This window comes from Phyllostomus discolor, chromosome 13, assembly GCF_004126475.2.
Source record: "Phyllostomus discolor isolate MPI-MPIP mPhyDis1 chromosome 13, mPhyDis1.pri.v3, whole genome shotgun sequence".
Lineage (NCBI taxonomy): Eukaryota > Metazoa > Chordata > Mammalia > Chiroptera > Phyllostomidae > Phyllostomus > Phyllostomus discolor.
In genome coordinates, this window is record NC_040915.2 from 54,032,070 (window position 1) to 54,048,856 (window position 16,787).

The 16,787-nt window shown below is 56.0% G+C and overlaps 1 protein-coding gene across 1 annotated transcript in view; it reads left to right on the forward strand.

Moving 5' to 3' along the window:
- Positions 1 to 10,009, forward strand: part of MYO18B (myosin XVIIIB) — a 225,302-nt gene extending 215,293 nt beyond the window's left edge. Inside the window, exons 43-44 of the mRNA XM_036013630.1 lie at positions 6,136 to 7,384; positions 9,808 to 10,009. Of these exons, the coding sequence (XP_035869523.1) occupies positions 6,136 to 7,372 (1,237 nt within the window). The 3' untranslated portion in view covers positions 7,373 to 7,384; positions 9,808 to 10,009. The remainder of the gene's footprint in view (positions 1 to 6,135; positions 7,385 to 9,807) is intronic.
- Positions 10,010 to 16,787: the final 6,778 nt, after the last annotated feature.

Below are 16,787 nucleotides of genomic sequence, written 5' to 3' on the forward strand. Positions count from 1 at the left end.
CTAGGGCCTGGTGACGTTCCCAGGACAGCCTGGAGGGAAAGGGGTGTGGTCCAGGCTGGAGAGTTGGTTCATTTGAGGCTGAACCAGCGACTTCGATTCCTGTTCTGCTTGAGCAGGATCCTGTGTAACAACTGTTTATTCTCCAGCACCTGCCCTCATGCCAGGGCCTTCTCTAGCCCGATGGAAGGGGTCGTTAAAGAAAACACTCAGACGAGCATTAAGGTTTTAAGGAAACAGGGCGGAGCAGAGGTGGGTTTACAGCTGTTCTTAGGGAAAATGATGCAGTAATTCACCTGGTTTTGCGTACTCACCACTGTAAACCTACTTTTGCCCCACCCCGTACTTCTTAGTAGTAACATTTTGAAATGAGTAACTACTATGTGCAAACTTCACTGCCCCAGCCTTGGCCTCCTGCAAAGTGCTGGGGTTCAGGCAGAGATGTCCTGGACGACACTCTGGTGAGTGACCACACCCGTCACACATGCTGTCTCCGCCTCCTCACGAAACCCCGTGGGGCAGGCCTTCGCTTTCCCGCTCTTACAGCTGAGCGAGTCCAGGCTCCACCAGACGCCTGGCTGGGAAGGGACAGAGCCGGGTTATGCACCCAAGCCTGTCTGCTTCTGGAGCTCGCTGCCTTAGCCTTGCAGGTTAGAAAGAGTGGCCACTCCGGTAGATCTGGGTGTTCACAGCCTGATTCACCCAATAAGCCTTCAGCAGTTTAAGCCACCAATACTTTTAGAGAATTTTCATGTATATTCTTTTGCTCATCAATTCATTTATAAACATGTACTGGATACCTCGTATGTGGCCGACATTGGAGCTTCACTCGCTTATCCAACATGTACGTATTGAGGACCTACTAGGTGCCAGAGGGCTCAAGATTCATTCACTCATTCCACACATATTTGCTGGAAACGTACTATGGCACTTCACTCATTTGTTCAACACATGTTTATTAAGTACCTACTATGTGCAGGGACCTCAAGAGTCATTCATTTTTCAATACACGTTTACTGAGCACCTACTGTGTGCCAGAACACTATTCTAGGCACCTGCATATAGGCACCCCTTCCCTCCTGGCGTTCAAATATCCACACATTGCCAGACAGACTTCTCCTATCTTACAGCTAAGGAAATTGAGGCCAAGAGAAGTTAGGTGGCTCCCAAGGTCACGTGGCTTGTAAGTGGCAGGAGCAGACTAGGCCAAGTGACAGATGTTATCCAGACAAGGACGTTTTGTTAACCCTGAGTCACATCACACGGCTCAGAGGAAGTCTGCAGAGACCAGCGGTAGTGGCTGTGGGGTCAGCTAACCTGGGGTTGGGACCTGCCTTCGTCACTTCCGCCTGTGTGCTTGTGGAGGTCACCCTGGGCCTCACTGGGCCTCAAGGTCATAACCCCTTGGAATTGCCATAAAGATTGTAACAGGGTGGGAGGCTCACCAGTTTGGTCCCCCTTGTGTCCGTGGAACCCAGCACAGGGCCTGGCACGCAGCAGTTGCTTAGCCAGTGGTAGCTGTTGTGATGACTGCTCACTACCCCCTCCACTCAGTTGTGAACCAGCCCCGCCCCTTTGTGGCTGAACCTCAGAGACACCAGCGGGCTCCCTAGAGCGGCAGGTATGCTGGAAGGCAGCTCCATTTTGGACAGACTAAAGGACAAGCCGCAGAAGTTCCCAAGCTGTGTCTGGAGTCTCTCATTAGAGAATCACAGTGCCCGACCTGGCATTTGTCCACACCTGTCTCCCAGCAACTCGGAGAGCCTTCTATCTGTCATCCCTCCCTTGGCCAAGGCTCCGGGAGGCGGGCGCCGTGACATCTTGATTACCCACCCGCCATCCATCACACGAGATCAATGGAGGGGAGTTCCGTCTGTGCCAAGCCGTCCCGTGAGGACAGCTAAAAAAAACGAGTCTTTCCAGGCCCCTGGCTGAAGACAGTCGGTGTGTCTGAAATGCCCAAAGCTGGGGCAGATGGAGAGGACCATCCCATCTCCGACAGCAGAACTGGGACCCTCACCCCAAAGCCTGCAAGAGGACGTCTGAATTCAGGTGTAATTCTGTGGTCTCCGCACAGGAAGGAGTGGGCACAAGGAACTTCTTCCTCTGAACGGTAAAGTAGACAGGAGATAGAAAAAGACATCGCAGAGATGTGGGTGGATTTCTGAATGGTAAACCCAGGAGGCAGCGCTCAGCCGAGACTTCCTCCTTTCTTTCCTTCTCCTCCCTCCCACACTCTTCCTCGCTCCCTCCTCACTGCCCCCACGCCCTCTCCTCTCCGGCCTCCCAGGAGTCTGCGCCGCTTGGCTCGTGTTTCTGTCTCCAGCCCACCAGCTGGGGCTGTGAAGCTACCAGACAATCTTGCAGGATGGGACCCAGCCCACCCTACCCCCAAGCATCAGGCCCTGTGCCCGCTGGCAGAGCTCAGTGATCACCCTCTGGTGACAGCCAGGCAGGGGCCTGAGCGGCTGTGCTGGGACACTGGGGCTTGCACACCTTCTAGAAGGTGCTGCTCCTGCTGCGTCTCTGGGAAGGTGGTCAGACCTTCTCCATTCAGAGCTAGGGTCCCTGTGGCGTGGGCTGAATGAGCCTGTGCCCTCTGCCCTGGACACTAGCATGCACAGGCTGGGGCCACCGGACTCCACTCATGAGCTGCGGATGGCTTGGCAGCGCCCGCCCCCCATACCACCCTATCCCACCATTTGGTTGAAGATGAGGAAGGCAGATGCTCTGCAGCCAACCTGCACCCACCTGTGACTGTCCCCTCTGTGTCCCTGGCATTTGACCTTCACTCACTCTCCCTTCTCCATCACCCCTGGATTCCTCCCTCTTCCTCCATCCCTTCTCACTCCAACTTCTCTCTTGTATGTCCTGCTTCCTCTTCTTCCCACTTCTCTTTGCCTCTATTCCACTTTTCTCCTCCTACCCACTTCCTCTTCCTTATACAGGTGATTCCCAAGGCACACACCTGCCCCAATTTAACAGCATCTACTGTGTGCCAGCTCAGACGGTGCAGAAACGAGAGTCGACAAGATCTTGACAGTACTAGCTCGAGCTCTGTGATTCCCCTGCTCCTTTCCTCCTGCCCATTGTTTCTGCTCCTCCTCCTGTTCCTGCTCATCCTCCTGTTCCTCTTCCTCCTCCTGTTCCTCCGCCTCCTGCTGCTGCTCCTCTTCCTGCTGCTCCTCCTCCACTCCTGCTTCTGTTGCTCCTCCTGCTGCTCTTCCTCCTTCTGCTGCTCTTCCTCCTTCTGCTGCTCCTCCTCCTGTTCCTCCTCTTCCTGCTGCTCCTCCTGCTCCTCTCCTGCTTCTGTTGCTCCTCCCGCTGCTGCTCCTCCTCCTGCTGCTCCTCCTCCTTCTGCTGCTCCTCCTCCTCCTCCTGTTCCTCCTCTTCCTGCTGCTGCTCCTCCTCCTGCTCCTCTCCTGCTGCTGCTGCTCCTCCTCCTATTCCTCCTCTTCCTGCTGCTGCTCCTCATCCTGCTCCTCCCCTGCTTCTGTTGCTCTTCCTGCTGCTGCTCCTCCTCCTGCTCCTGCTGCTGCTCCTCCTCCTGCTGCTCCTCCTCCTGCTCCTGCTCCTCCTCCTGCTGCTGCTGCTCCTCTTCCTGCTGCTCCTCCTCCTGTTCCTGTTCTTCCTCCTGCTGCTCTTCCTCCTCCTGCTCCTCCTATAACCTTTTTTCCCTCCTTTCTTCGTGCCCTGTCTTGGCATCCACAGCCAGCGCTGGGGGTGGGTGTTGGGGTGAGTGGGATGGCAGAGTCCCAGGCGATCCTGCAACAGGAGCCCTCGATGCTGCCATCCCACGTGGCAGGCGATGGATGAGACCGAGCACCCAAGACACATCCATCACACCCAGCTCCCTGCAGGGACCCAAGACAGGAAGGAAATGACTTCTGTCAGCTCTGCGGCAGCCCACTGCCCCTGGCAGCTCCAAGCTGTTTATTTAAAAAAAAAGAAAGGACTGAGAATGCCATCTCACCCTGCACTAGAGCAGCGATTCCAAAGCAATGATGTTAAAAAACATGGTTTCAGGTGATCCTCAAGGAGCCCTTCAGCTCCTCTCCTGGCCCGCGTCCAGCTGCAGCTGAGATGGAAGCCGATAGCCAAGAAACGGGGAAGGCGGCAGCTGCTCCAGGCCAACTCTGTGGCTTTTGTTCCGGCCCATGGCGGCCGACCCTTCTCAGGGACCACGAGCGGCAAGGTCACCTGTCCGTCCATTCTTTGTCTGCACCTCTTGGAACTTCAGCTGAGGCTCCCATTGAGCCCAGTGGTGGGCCAGGCCCAGCAGATTCAGAGATGAGTAGTAGTAGTAATGATTACCATGACCTGTTCATTCCTTAGAGCCATTAATTATTGGTTATTAATTATTCCTTAAAACTGGTAACCGTTATCAGAGAAGCTGGGTGCCAGACCCTGTGCCCAGGGCTTTTCTCCCACTCCTGTGAGTCCCCCATGGGGTCTGCATGATGCCTGCTGTGGGCGCGGTGGAAGGAGTGCTCAAGGGAACAGCAGAGGCAACGCCCTGGGGCGGGAGGGGCGTGGCCTGTCTTGGGGGGCCTGTGTGGCTGGAGCAGCTGAGCAAGAGGGCAGCTCGAGGCAGGACGTTGGGAAGGGAGCAGGGAACCTGACCCTGCAAGCGAAGAACTGAGGAAGGTGAGGGGCGTGGGTGACTGAGGTGGCTCATCTACACCATAACTTTGACCCTGTGTCTCCCCACCACCCCCACACTGTGCCATTGACCCTCTACCCAGTGGACCTCGGGAATAAGAAGAGGCAGATGAGTAAACCCAGCCTTGTGTGTGTCACTCGTGGGACCCTTTAACAGAACATCAGTGCCCTGGCGGCCTCCCATAGGTCCTGGGTCGCGGAGACTCCCGCCAGCCCCAGAAGAGAGAGGCGCATCCGGTGGTTGAAGCTCTGGCCTCCAGAGCTCAGGAGACAGTGTCTAAGTCTCTACCCCTGTCCTCCGGAAGGACCCTCATCCTTTACCCTATTTGCCCCTCCTTTCCCCTCTGGGCATGGCCTTCAGGGGCCATTGGCTTGGTGTCCCCCCTGCCAGACTCAGAAGCCCTCTGGGTCATTGCCCTGTTGTCTGTGATCATGGGGTGGGAATGGTGACATCAAATGGTGAATGAGAAACCTTCCTCAGAGTCTTGCCAACCTCCTTCATGCGTGCTGACGCCTGTGGTTACAGTGAGAGCAGCAACGCGGAGAGTGGGACAAGGACTGGAAGCCGGCACGCACGCCCCAGCCTCTTTCTGTCCCCAGCCCCTGGCTTGGTCTGCTCCGCCCAGACCCTGACGTTCTCCTGCTTTTTTGTAAACCATGACTTTGCTGCTGGTTGGGAGTGGTGGTGTTTGTCTTAGAGGAAGGACCCGTAGATTTTTTTTTATTAAAGGAATGGGCAGTGGACTCCAGTCTCTTCCTTTTAAGCAACACCCCCTTTATTTCAAAGTCGAGGCTCCTCGTTTTCAGAAGGAAGGTGGCTCTGGCTCAGCAGCTGCAAAACGGCTCTGCGTGGAAGCCAAGCCTGGTGTCATCCCAGCGTGGAAGCCATCTGCTCTCTCAGATTTGCTCTTGGTTTTGTGGGGATTTCACGTGAATCTTTCCCTTTTGGAGGGACCATTTTTACCCCCACCCATGAAACAATCAGGGGTGTCACAGAGCATCCCATGTAGGTGCATGTTGGGGTCATGGACCTCCAGAAGTCCCTGTGCTGGGACTGTCCTCTGCGCTTGTCCCTAAACAAATGACTACCTAACCTCCTGCAGGTCCCCCTTGTGTCCTCCAGAAGGAAATGACTTACTTCACAGTAGGGTCTGGGATGGCGGGTCCCATCATGCCAGATATGACGCCTCATAAATCTAAGTCATTCGTCCTAGCTGCAGTTTTAATTTACTTGAACGTGCTTAGCTGGGTTTAATTATAGACAGCAATTGCATTTCAGAGAGCAACAAGAAATCATTTACATGGCTTGAATTTGCACATTAAATCATACAGTGCATTTGAGAGTGCAGTAGCTGGGGATGGCATTTCCAAAGAAAAAATAATATTAGTGCCTGTGCTTAGTGGCTCTCAACGCCAATTGCACAAATTATACGAATTGCATGATTTCTACCGACCGCATCTTTCTCGTTGGCACAGGGCGAACGAGGAGGCCGGGGACACCGAAGGGACCCAGCGGGCGTCTGCACTGAACAGAGCCCGGGACGTCCCTAGCCAGACCTCGGGGGACAAGTCCCTTTCTCCCCTTTCCCGCCACCGGCAGAGGTACAGCCACTTGGGGGATGGCGAAGAGTGTGACATCCAGAGAAAGCCCGCCGAGATATTAGGAGCTGTGTCTTTGTCTCCAACTTCTCCGAGGACAGACACGTCCATGGTGTCTCGGGAGAAGCTGCCGAGTCCTTCGGCGGCTCTGTCCGAGTTCGTGGAAGGGCTCCGGAGGAAGAGGGCTCAGAGAAGCCAGGGGTCGCCGCTGGGCCTGGAGGACTGGCCCACTGTCCCCATCTACCAGACCACCGGGGCATCCACGCTGCGGAGGGCCAGGGTGGGCAGTGACGAGGGCCACCTCCTGCTGAGGTCTGGGGCAAAGTCCCTCCTGGAAACGGAGGACTCGGCCAGGGCATCGGCTGGCCTCCTGCGGTCCACCAGCCTGAAATGCATCGCTTCCCAGCGCGGGGACAGCAGCCCGCTGCTCCCCGAGAAGCCGAAGACCCGGTTCAGTTCCTGCGAGTCTCTCTTAGAATCAGGGCCAGGTGCGGGGAGAAATCTGAGCCCCCCCACCACACCCAGGGACACACTCCTGTCGCCCGTACTGCGTCCTCGGAGGCGCTGTCTGGAGTCTTCACTGGACGACGCCGGCTGTCCAGACCTTGGGAAGGAGTCACTCGTCTTCCAGAATCGCCAGTTCGCCCACCTAATGGGGGAACCACTGGGCAGCGACCCGTTCAGCTGGAAACTCCCGAGCCTCAACTATGACCGCAAGACCAAAGTGGACTTTGACGACTTCCTCCCGGCCATCCGGAAGCCTGAGACCTCCCGGTCCTTGGCCAGAGCGTCCGAAGACGGGAGAGACAGTTCGCTGCACGCGAGCGCCCACTTGGAGGCTGAAGGGGCCGGCCGGACCTTTCTCTCGGGGATCAAGACCATTTTGAAAAAGAGCCCGGAGTCCAGGGAGGACCCCGCTCACCTGTCTGACTCGTCCTCCTCGTCCAGCTCCATCGTGTCCTTCAAGAGCGCCGACAGCATCAAGAGTCGACCGAGAACCCCACGGCCGGAGGGCGACGGCCGTGAGCGAATGTCCCCCGCCCCCAGAGAGGCGGGGACCGGCGGGAGAGACCAGGACGTGGAGAGCATAATGAAGAAATACCTCCAGAAGTAGGAATGGGCTCAGGTAAAAGTAACCGGCGGGAGGGGGGCGTACGGAGGGAAGAAGGCGAGATGGTGCACCCGGCTGGACAGCCCAGGGGATGTTTACTGCTGCTCCCACGCTTAGTGCTGGGCCTGATTTCTCTAGAGGACGAGGGCTCTTAGACGCTTTAGCTTCGCAAAGCCCTCTGCCCGGTGCTGCCTGTTTCTTCGCTCTTTAAAAGGCAGACACATCAGACAGCAAGCTGGTCCTGGGGGAATACCGCTAAAGAAGGTGCTGGACTTTTAAAGTTGCCCCCCCCACCCCACCCCACCCCTTGTCTGGCTTTCTTTCCAGCACTCCTCTCCCCCGGAAGCTGGAGGAGCTGTGAGTGCACCCTGTCCTGTTGTGACGGGCGACCCTTGGCCATAGGGTCAGGCCAGGGTGGAAGAGGCCTTGGCAATAGTGGAGACAGTTCCTACACTCAGTATCCGGAGAGGAGCCGAGGCCCGGAGGGGCGGGTGGAGGGGCCGTGCAGAGGTCACAGAGCAGCGGTGGGAAAGCGGTGCTCCCTCCTGCCTCCTCTCCTACTCCCAGCCCCCGTCCTGCCACTTCGGGGGTGGAAAGGCAGCAGGAGGAATTGAGAGTAACTAACGGCTTTCTTTCATTGAGGATATACAGGGTCTGACACAAATAACGCCCCTTTTTTTAATTACAAAATCTTTGATGACAAAATCATAAGCATGTCATTCCATAACATAACAATATCACACTCAAGGACAGCACGTGACATTTTAGGTGAAATGTTCCAGTTAAAACTACAAATTATTGCACCTGAATTATTGTCCTACCGACTGCACCCAAGCAGGCATCACTTCTCCTGGGCCTGTGTATCATCAGGTAGTCATTTCGCACCTACAAAACCCCCAGCAGGCGGCTGCTGGTATTTATTCCCATTGTACAGGCTGACAAACTGAGAATCAAAAAGGTTAAGCCGCTTGTACCAAACCACACAGGTGGGACTGGGATTCCAAACTCCGGAATCGCTCCTGTCATCCGTAACGGTTTCCTTGGGTCTGTATTGCAAGCGTCTTCCTGAGTAAGCTCAGCCACACTGAGCGGGCTGGATTTTGAAAGAGGTTGCCTCCATGAACCCCCAAAAGGAGGCAGACCTTATGGTCATTTAGCAAAAAGGGCATTGGAACTCTGGGGCTCCAACCTCACTGTTGAACGAGTGAGGGAGACCTCGGGATTAAGGTCTGTGAGCTCTGCTCAACCCTGCCACCCCAACTCCCAGATCATCGCTCTCCGCCCAGAGGCAGGGCTGGCCCTTGACACACCTCCAAGGTCATGTTCAAACCTCAGGGCGCTGAGCATCCTTTACATTGGCCCGCTTAGGGCAGGATGGGTGGAGGTGGAGGAGGAGAAAGAACCACCCCCCAAGTTCAGACACAGTGCGGACCCACAGACCAATGACAGTCCTCGGCCACAGTAATCTCCCCCTTATCAAACCTCGGAACTCACAGCTGCTCCGGGCTCAGGCTGCAGGTGGGTGCTCGGCCAGGGCCTGGCCTCAGCCCCCAGCCCTCCCCACAAAGGCATCCTGGACCAGCGCGGACCGGGCACGCCCTCCCCTGCCAGACACCTGCTGCTGTGAGTGGCACCGCCAGCCCATCAAAAAGCCATTGCCCCTTCCGCGGAGACGGTCTCGGATGTTTCAGAGCAAATTAATTTGACTTTACATGGCCTTCTCTCTGCTCTCAATTACCAAGGCGAGATCTGATATTCATTTACATTATTATGCTCTCGGGGACAGAGAGCACAGTTTCAAAGGCCAAGTAAAGGGCACGCGTCCATAAGGGGAGCAGCCCTTGGCGGAAGTCGACACAGAACATCTTGTCTCTGCCGTTTCTTTCTAAACTCAGGCTCCCTTCCCCTTCCCAGCAGCGCTGCCTGCACTGACAGGGCACCTGCCTGAGCACGGACGGACGACCGCCCTGGCCTCCCGCCAGAGTCCCGGGCTACCCCGTGTAGCCCCGCCCCCATGACGCACGTGCATTATGGGATGGGAACCAAACCAGCTCAGTTCTCCCCATCCCTGGCCGGGAGACCTGGGGCAAGCCGTGTGATTCGTGAGCATCCGATCTCAGCTGGAAAGTGGAGATGTAATACCAGCCACGTAGAGTAACATCGTCCGTCGGGAGTTGGCTGGGAGGGGCAGAGGGCCCCGGGCCCCAGCCCGGCCCACAGTGCCTGCGCCCAATGTCAGGGGACCCCGCTCGGGGAAATTTCAGTCCTTTGGGAGCCCTGTCCCTGTCCCCCGCCACCTGTTTCCCGCCTGCCGCCCACACGTCTTTGTTCCTCTCGGTGGCATCTCTGCAGGAATTCCACCTGGGAATACGGGCCGCCAGGGCCTCCCCCCACTTCCTGTGTCCCGTTTATCAGCTCTGACCTACCCTTGTTTCCAGCCTCCTGAGATGCACTGCCCTCGAAGACACCCCGACTCGACAGAGGCAGGCCCCCCTGGCCTCCCCGGGGGGCCCTCAGTCCCAACAGAGCCAGCGTGGCCGCCCTCAAGAGACGAGAGGGGCCCAGCAGAGGCCTATCCCGCGGAGTGTGGGGCTCCCGGCGTGCTTGGTCTGCACAAAATAAAGTGTTGGCTCCTTGGCATCTGTGTCTTCTCTCTGCTCTGTCGTTCTCTTCCCTAGGACTCTGGAGGGCTGATGGGCTGCAGCTGGGGGTCGAAGGGTCCTGAGGAATGGCACCAACCTGGACTCTCTGTAGTTTGGGGTGACATACAGTCATGTGTCTCCCTGTATTTCTGCATGCAATGTTCTTCTCTTCATTTGGCCAGGTGGAATACAAGTGTCACCTCCCCCAGGAAGTCTTCCCTGATAAGTCAAATGGAAATAACTCTTCCATTCTACCTTAATTCCCATACGTACTCTATCATATTTTCCTCATCTATTTCCCCTTTGCATTGTGTGTAGATGTGCGGGTAAGCATCTGTAAAATTCTGATGAATGAAAAAAACCAGTGAACAAATCGACGAGCCTACACAGACTGCATGCGTGTGACAGGTTCACATATGTGCCTGCCTGCGAAAGTCTGCCCAAATTAACATTCAGGAATGTGTGAACATCTGCTCCCAGCCACCACCCCCCACACACACACCCACGGACGTACATGGCCCTGCCGCACACACCTGCATGCACCTGTGCGTCAACCGCGCTCCCGAGGGCACATCTGTAGCTTGGATACCTGCCTCTTCAAACATCCCTGAAGTATTTGTAACAGAATAACTACCAGCTCTTTACTGATCACTTTCTGAGGTACTGGGGTTAGGATATTGTTTTTTTTTTTGCAGGGTCGAGGGACACCCTTCAACCACGACAATGTATGAGTGGGAGCTTGCTCCGAGAAGGGGCGGTCTTGGCCCTGGCCATCCTCACCGGCAGCTGTGGGTTGTGGTGGGAAGGGGAGGGGAAGGGGGGCAGGAAGGAAGTTCAGGGGTCCCACCCAGGGGAGACCTCACCTCTTCCCATCTTTCTGATGGAGCAAGTCAATGGATAGTGTGTTTTCTCAGATGCAGGAAGATGCTCCCACTAGGTGAGCCTGTAAGCAAATGCTACTTGAGGAGCGTAGCACGCTATGTAGGGAGAGCAGCGTGGGGTGCTAGTTTGCCAGAGCTGCCGTAACGAGAGACCACAGCCGGAGTGGGTGAGCGATGGAGAGCGGTGTTCTCACAGGTCTGGAGGCTGCAAGTCCAGGATCTCGGTGTCGCAGGTCTGGCTTACGCCAGAGCCTCTCTCCTTGGCTCACAGACGGCCGCCTTCTCACTGTGTCTTCACACGGCCTCTCCTCGGTGCTCACACACCCCTGGTGTCTCCGTGTGGCCCTGTTCTCTCTTCCCATGAGGACGCAGACTGGACGAGGGCCCACCCTCATAGCCTCATTTTAACGGAATCATCTCTTTCAAGGCTGTGTCTCCAAATGCAGGCTCATTCTGGAGGATACTGGGTGTTAGGGCTTCAACACAGGGATGTTGTAGGCGTCACAGTTCAGCCCGTAAGACATACTATGAGAAAACAGGTGGTGATTCAATTGATTAGTAATTATCATTATGTATGCGGTAATTGGATAAATATGCCCCAAGCTGCCAACTGGATCCCCAAACAAAAGCAACTCTGGGAGGTGGGACAAGTTTCGCACAGACCCCCTGGCCTTGGAGACTTGCGGACATGTTTGGACCTGACAGCTCTCAGTTTCCCTGAGTGCCCTCCTCGGTGCCGGCATCACCGCTCATTCGGACCAGGTTTGCTGAGCACCTGCTACACGCCAGGCACTGTTCCCCAAACCGGGGCGCGGCCAGAACGCTCGTCTTTTTTTCTAGAGGGGACATCCTAGCCGGGGAGACAGACAGTAAGCAAGAAAATAAAAAGTGTTGTCAGAGGGTGAGAAATGCTATAAAGAAAAATAAAGATGCAGTTATCGTGTGAGTTCCCTGTTCAAGATTTACTGGAGGTTGATTTTACAAAGTACATTTTTGTAAAGGAAGACACTTGTCATATTATTTTACAATGATGAGCAAGCGATACATCCGAAAGCTTCAGCCCATGTAATAACAGCAAAGCTTTCCTCATTGCTCAGCAGAAAAGAGAAATCCCGGGGATGCTCGCTGAGAGGCAATTCAACATCCTAGAACATGACACCTGTCCCCTGTCTCTCGGATCGGCCAGCCCGTCGCAGGCTGCTGCAGGAGGAGTGACCCAGCTGGGTGCTCCTCCCTCCCAACAGCGTCTGTTGCCCCGGATACTGAAATGGCTCAGGTCTGGGACTCCGCTTCCCCCTCCCTGTGTGACCTCAGGCAGTTCACTTCTTTCTGAGCCTTCCTCCGTTCATCCGCACACGGGCGCTAGGGCTCATCCCAGCTCCCCAGCATCCTGGGAGGGATCCGAGTTCACGGAGCATGCAACACGGTGCCTGGCACACAGGCGGCACCCGCTAAACGGTGGGTCGGTCCCTTCAACTCTGGGCCTGGACACGCTGCTCCCTGGTGGCCGAGTCTGAGGCTCCCACTGCCCAGGGCGCCCTGCTGCCACTGCCCTGCTGACATCACCCATGTGACTCCCAAGGTGGGCGAGTCCAATGTCCTGGATCCAGTGACCACCCCCAATGCTTCCTCTTGCTTCCAAGCCCCAAGGTCATTTTTAACAGTGTGCTAAAAACAAAACAACAACAAAAACCCCAAAACCCCTGGACCTTCAGGACTAGAAGAAAGCCTCAAGGTAATTATACAGTTAATGAAATCAAGTCTCAGAGGGGGAAAGAGATCTGTCCAAAGATACTCAGAGACAGACCTGGGTTTAGAGCTCAATTAACATTTATTCACTCGTAAGTGTTTATTGGCCTCGCTGCCCCGTGTTGCTGAAGGCACTGAAGAGAAGGCTGAGAATAGGACAGCTTTGTGGAGCTCCCAGTTTGCTGGAGGAGACAGGTAGTAAACTTGGCCATGGCCCTGGGCCCTGACGCCCCCCCACCCCCCCGCCCCAAGTCTGCCTGCTGCAGGTCATCCTCTTGTGTCTGCACCACCCCAGCCCTGCCCACAGCCCTCCCCAGGCCAACAGAGGCCCTGTCCCAAGGCTCCTGGCTGTCCACACAGCCCAGGGCTGAGGGCCGAGGGTTAACATTCTTTCCCGACCCTAAAGATCATAAACGGGAAGCCCGGGAGAGGGAGACATCGTAGCCTAGCCGGGTGTCGGCTGTGCCCGTGGAGGGCGCTGGATGCAATGAACTGCCTGGCCAAGCTCCCACGGCTGTCTGCAGGAGGTGAAGGGCCGCCTGGGCTGTGTTCCCACCCCCAGGCCTGGTCGCTGATGTACCCGTCAATGTGGACAACCACCTTCAGAGCAAACGGTGACAGATTCTAAGCAGCAGCCCTGGTGACAAGGTGAGACAGTTGCCCTGCCACCCTTCCTTAAGAGCTATCACAGCTCCCACTCCTTGTGGGTCTGCAAGGCCAGAGGCACGGTGCTCGGTGCTATTCAAACAGCACCTCCGAGAGGCAGGGGGTGGGGTCTGAGGCCCTGTCACCCACCCTGTGCATTCTGTGCGTGCGGGGGAAATTAAAAAAAAACAAAACTTGCAATGCTGCTGAGTAACGAGCCACACAAAGGTCCAGCAGCTTCTCCATCTTCCTATCTAGGTCTGTGGCCTTCCTGCCAGGCTGGCTACAGACAGTGGGGGAGGCAGAGCGGCACTGGCCCCAAGCTCTGGGTCTGACCTTGTCCCCAGCTTATGCGTGGGAGGTGGGTCTGCAGCGGGAGGTGGAAGGACTCCGGGGGAAGCCATTTGTAAAAAGCACAGTGGCCTTGCCCCCTGGTAGTCTGAGTCCAGTGACCATGGCTGGCCCTGACCAATCACATAAATAGCCGTTCATTGCTGTGGTGGGGAGGGGAGAATGGACAGCGACTGGGCAGAAGGTAAACACAGGAGGAGAGGGTTGAGGATGCTCCCCTGAATCAGGCATTGCAGTTGAAGGAGGACGAGAAGACCCAGGGAGTCCTCAGAGTCCCAGCCCAGGCGTTCTTGGCAATGACAGCGGGGGCCACGCTTGGCAGCGTAGGTGGCACGCTTTCCTCCCAGCCCACGGGTGGGCGGGGCCTTCACCTCCACCGTCTCCCTCTGGTCAAAGCCAGCGCTGCCGGCTCTCTGTGGGGGGTAGTGGGGCCCCATCTCTAGGAATTGGCTTGGTTCACTCTCGTCTTTGTCATCTTTTTAAGCTGTGACCTTGAGCAGTTCACTATACCCCTCTAGACCTTGGTGGCTTCTTACGTGATCAGGGGTGGGAGGGGACACTCCGCTGGTAAGAGTCCCTCTGTGCCTTCAGAGCACCAGGACAAGGGTTAGTTAGATGCCTGCAGGAGTTTACCTTAGCCACAGTCTTGCTTTCTGAAGTTCCGTTACCTGCGGTCCAAAAATATTAAATGGAAAATGCCAGAAATAGTCCGTTCATGATTATGCATGACTCTGGGTAGTATGCTGAAATCTCCTGCCCGCTCGCTCTGTCCCACCCGGGACATGAATTATCCCTTTTCCAGCGTCTCCATGGTGTGTACCCTCACCTCTCATTAGTCACTTAATTGATGGCTCAGTTGTCAGATGGACGGTCACAGTGTCTCAGTGCTTGTGTTCAAGGGACCCGGATAGGAGCCTGTATCACTCCCTGCACCACGCAGGCACGGTGCCGTCTCACACCCCGTGAAGAAGGGGAGTGTACTTGAAGGGGAGTACCCTTGAACTCAGCAAGATGTTGAGAGAGAGAGGCCGCATTTATATAGCTTTTGCTACAGTATATTGTTATAATCATTCTCATGTATTATTAGTTGTTAATCTCTTGTGCCTAATTTATAAATTAAACTTTATCATAGATATGTCTGTAGGAAAAAAAGCCATAGTGTTTTTAGGGATCTGTACTATCCCCAGTTTCAGGCACCCACTGGAGGTCTTGGAACATACCCCCAATGATAACAGGGGAAACTGAGGCTTGGGAAGATCAGGAGATGACTGAGTTAGCAATAAGGAGCTGAGATTGGAACTCAGCACTCCCACGTCCAAGTTCAGAGAGCCCTTCCTGAGACTATCACGCTGGCCTGCTCCCATTGTCACGGCCTGGTCATCTGGACGGTTTGGGGGGAGGCTGAGGGTGGGTCCAGGCTCGGCAACAGGCAGGGTCGTCCTGAGCGAGGGCCCAGCTCTCACCGCTGTTCGCCTCTGTGTCAGCTCCGATCTCAAGCAGCCTCCCTCAAAGGCGGGGAGGGATGGGGTGGGTGGCTCCATGGTTGCCCAGCCAGCCCCGGACTTAAAGGAACCCAATTTCATGCCCACTGGGTAGAGTGACTTATACCAAATTGCCATGCCAGGAGACGCCGTCAGATAGATTTGAATGTGTCCTTCCTAAAAGGTAACTAGAATTACTGTCGCCTCTGGTGGTTCAGCCGCAGCAAGTAGCAGAGGTGTCCATCACAGCTTTTAGTCTTGGGACCGCTGCCCGCGCTGCGGTGAGCTCAGAGGGCAGGGGCTGGGGGAGGGGCAGGCGGGGCTGTTCTCTGTGGTGGAGGAGCAGACTCGGGCAGGGCGGTGTCTCCCTGCCTCTTTCCTGCAGTTCCCAGCCTTCCCTGGTTTCCGAGTGGGGTTGGGGGCTCTGCCACAGTCCCCCGAGACCGTGTCTCCCTCTGCCATTTGAAGCTCTTTGTTCACCCACTGCTCTTCCCCACCCACCTGTGAGCTCAGGACCAAACTCATGGCCCGTGCTGTGGACATTCACTCACCTGTGCAGTGTTTATAAAGCGCCTGCTCTGGGTCAGGCACTGTTCAGGCACCAGAGATGTAGCAGTGACCAAAGGAGACATGCACGCTTTCATGGCATTTGCCTTTTGCTTCGAGCAGGGCCAAATAGTAAACAAGAGAAGAAAATCAAATATGGGGCCAAGTATTCAGTAATGAAGAGTGCAGGGGAGGGGCTGGGGGAGCGGTGTGGAGGGTAGTTTAGGTAGAGTGGGCAGAGGAAGACTCCTTGAGAAACACACATTTACATACAGACCTGCTGGGCGTGAGACTGCCGACCACATCTGTAACGTAGGGAAGAGCATTGGGAACAGAGGGAACGGCCAGTGCAAAGACCCTGAGGTGGGCATGTGAATGATGTGAGTTGGGTGAGCGAGGTGGGGTGGACTCGGTGCAAGAGGTGACGGGAGCCAGATCGTGTGGGACTTTGTAAAGCCGTTGGCTTTAACACAGAAAGATTAGGGAGCCATTTAGAATGGTCAACCATCCCACTTCGCCCCAGACTGGGAGAGGGCTCCTGGGACACAGGTCTGTCCGTGCTGAAACCAGGAAAGTTCCAGGCAGATGAGGGCAAGGCGGCCACCGTGGAGCTATTGCAGGGGTTAGAGCTGAGCTATGACGTCCCCTGACCTCGGTTTGATGAGGATCAGTCTGGTCGCTGGGTAGTGAATAAACTCCAGGGGACAAAGGCAGAATGAGAGGGAAGAGTTTGAAGGCCACTGGTCAAGGCGAAGGTGAAGGTGGCTCTGCCCAGAGCGGCGGCAGTGGAGGCGGTGAGAAGTGGGGCCTCTGAGTGGATTTAGAAGGCAGCGCCAGCTGGCGAGCTGTGACGGAGAAATCAGTGCCCGTTCCCTGTGTGGATGACCTGGCCGGGGGCCCCCTGGCAGGTGACACGTGCCCAGCTGCCCCGGATGACAAGAGAAGTTATTGCATCTCTGCGTCCCCTGGGGTTCCCCTCAGCCTTGCCTCCTCCTAGGGGGGAGGAACCAGGACGCAGGGAGCACCTGCACGTTCAGGATGTTGTCACCAGTGCCACCTGCGGAGGCACTGAAGGCAAGGCGTGGACCCCTCATTACAGAGAGGAGATGGAGGCTCGGGGGGG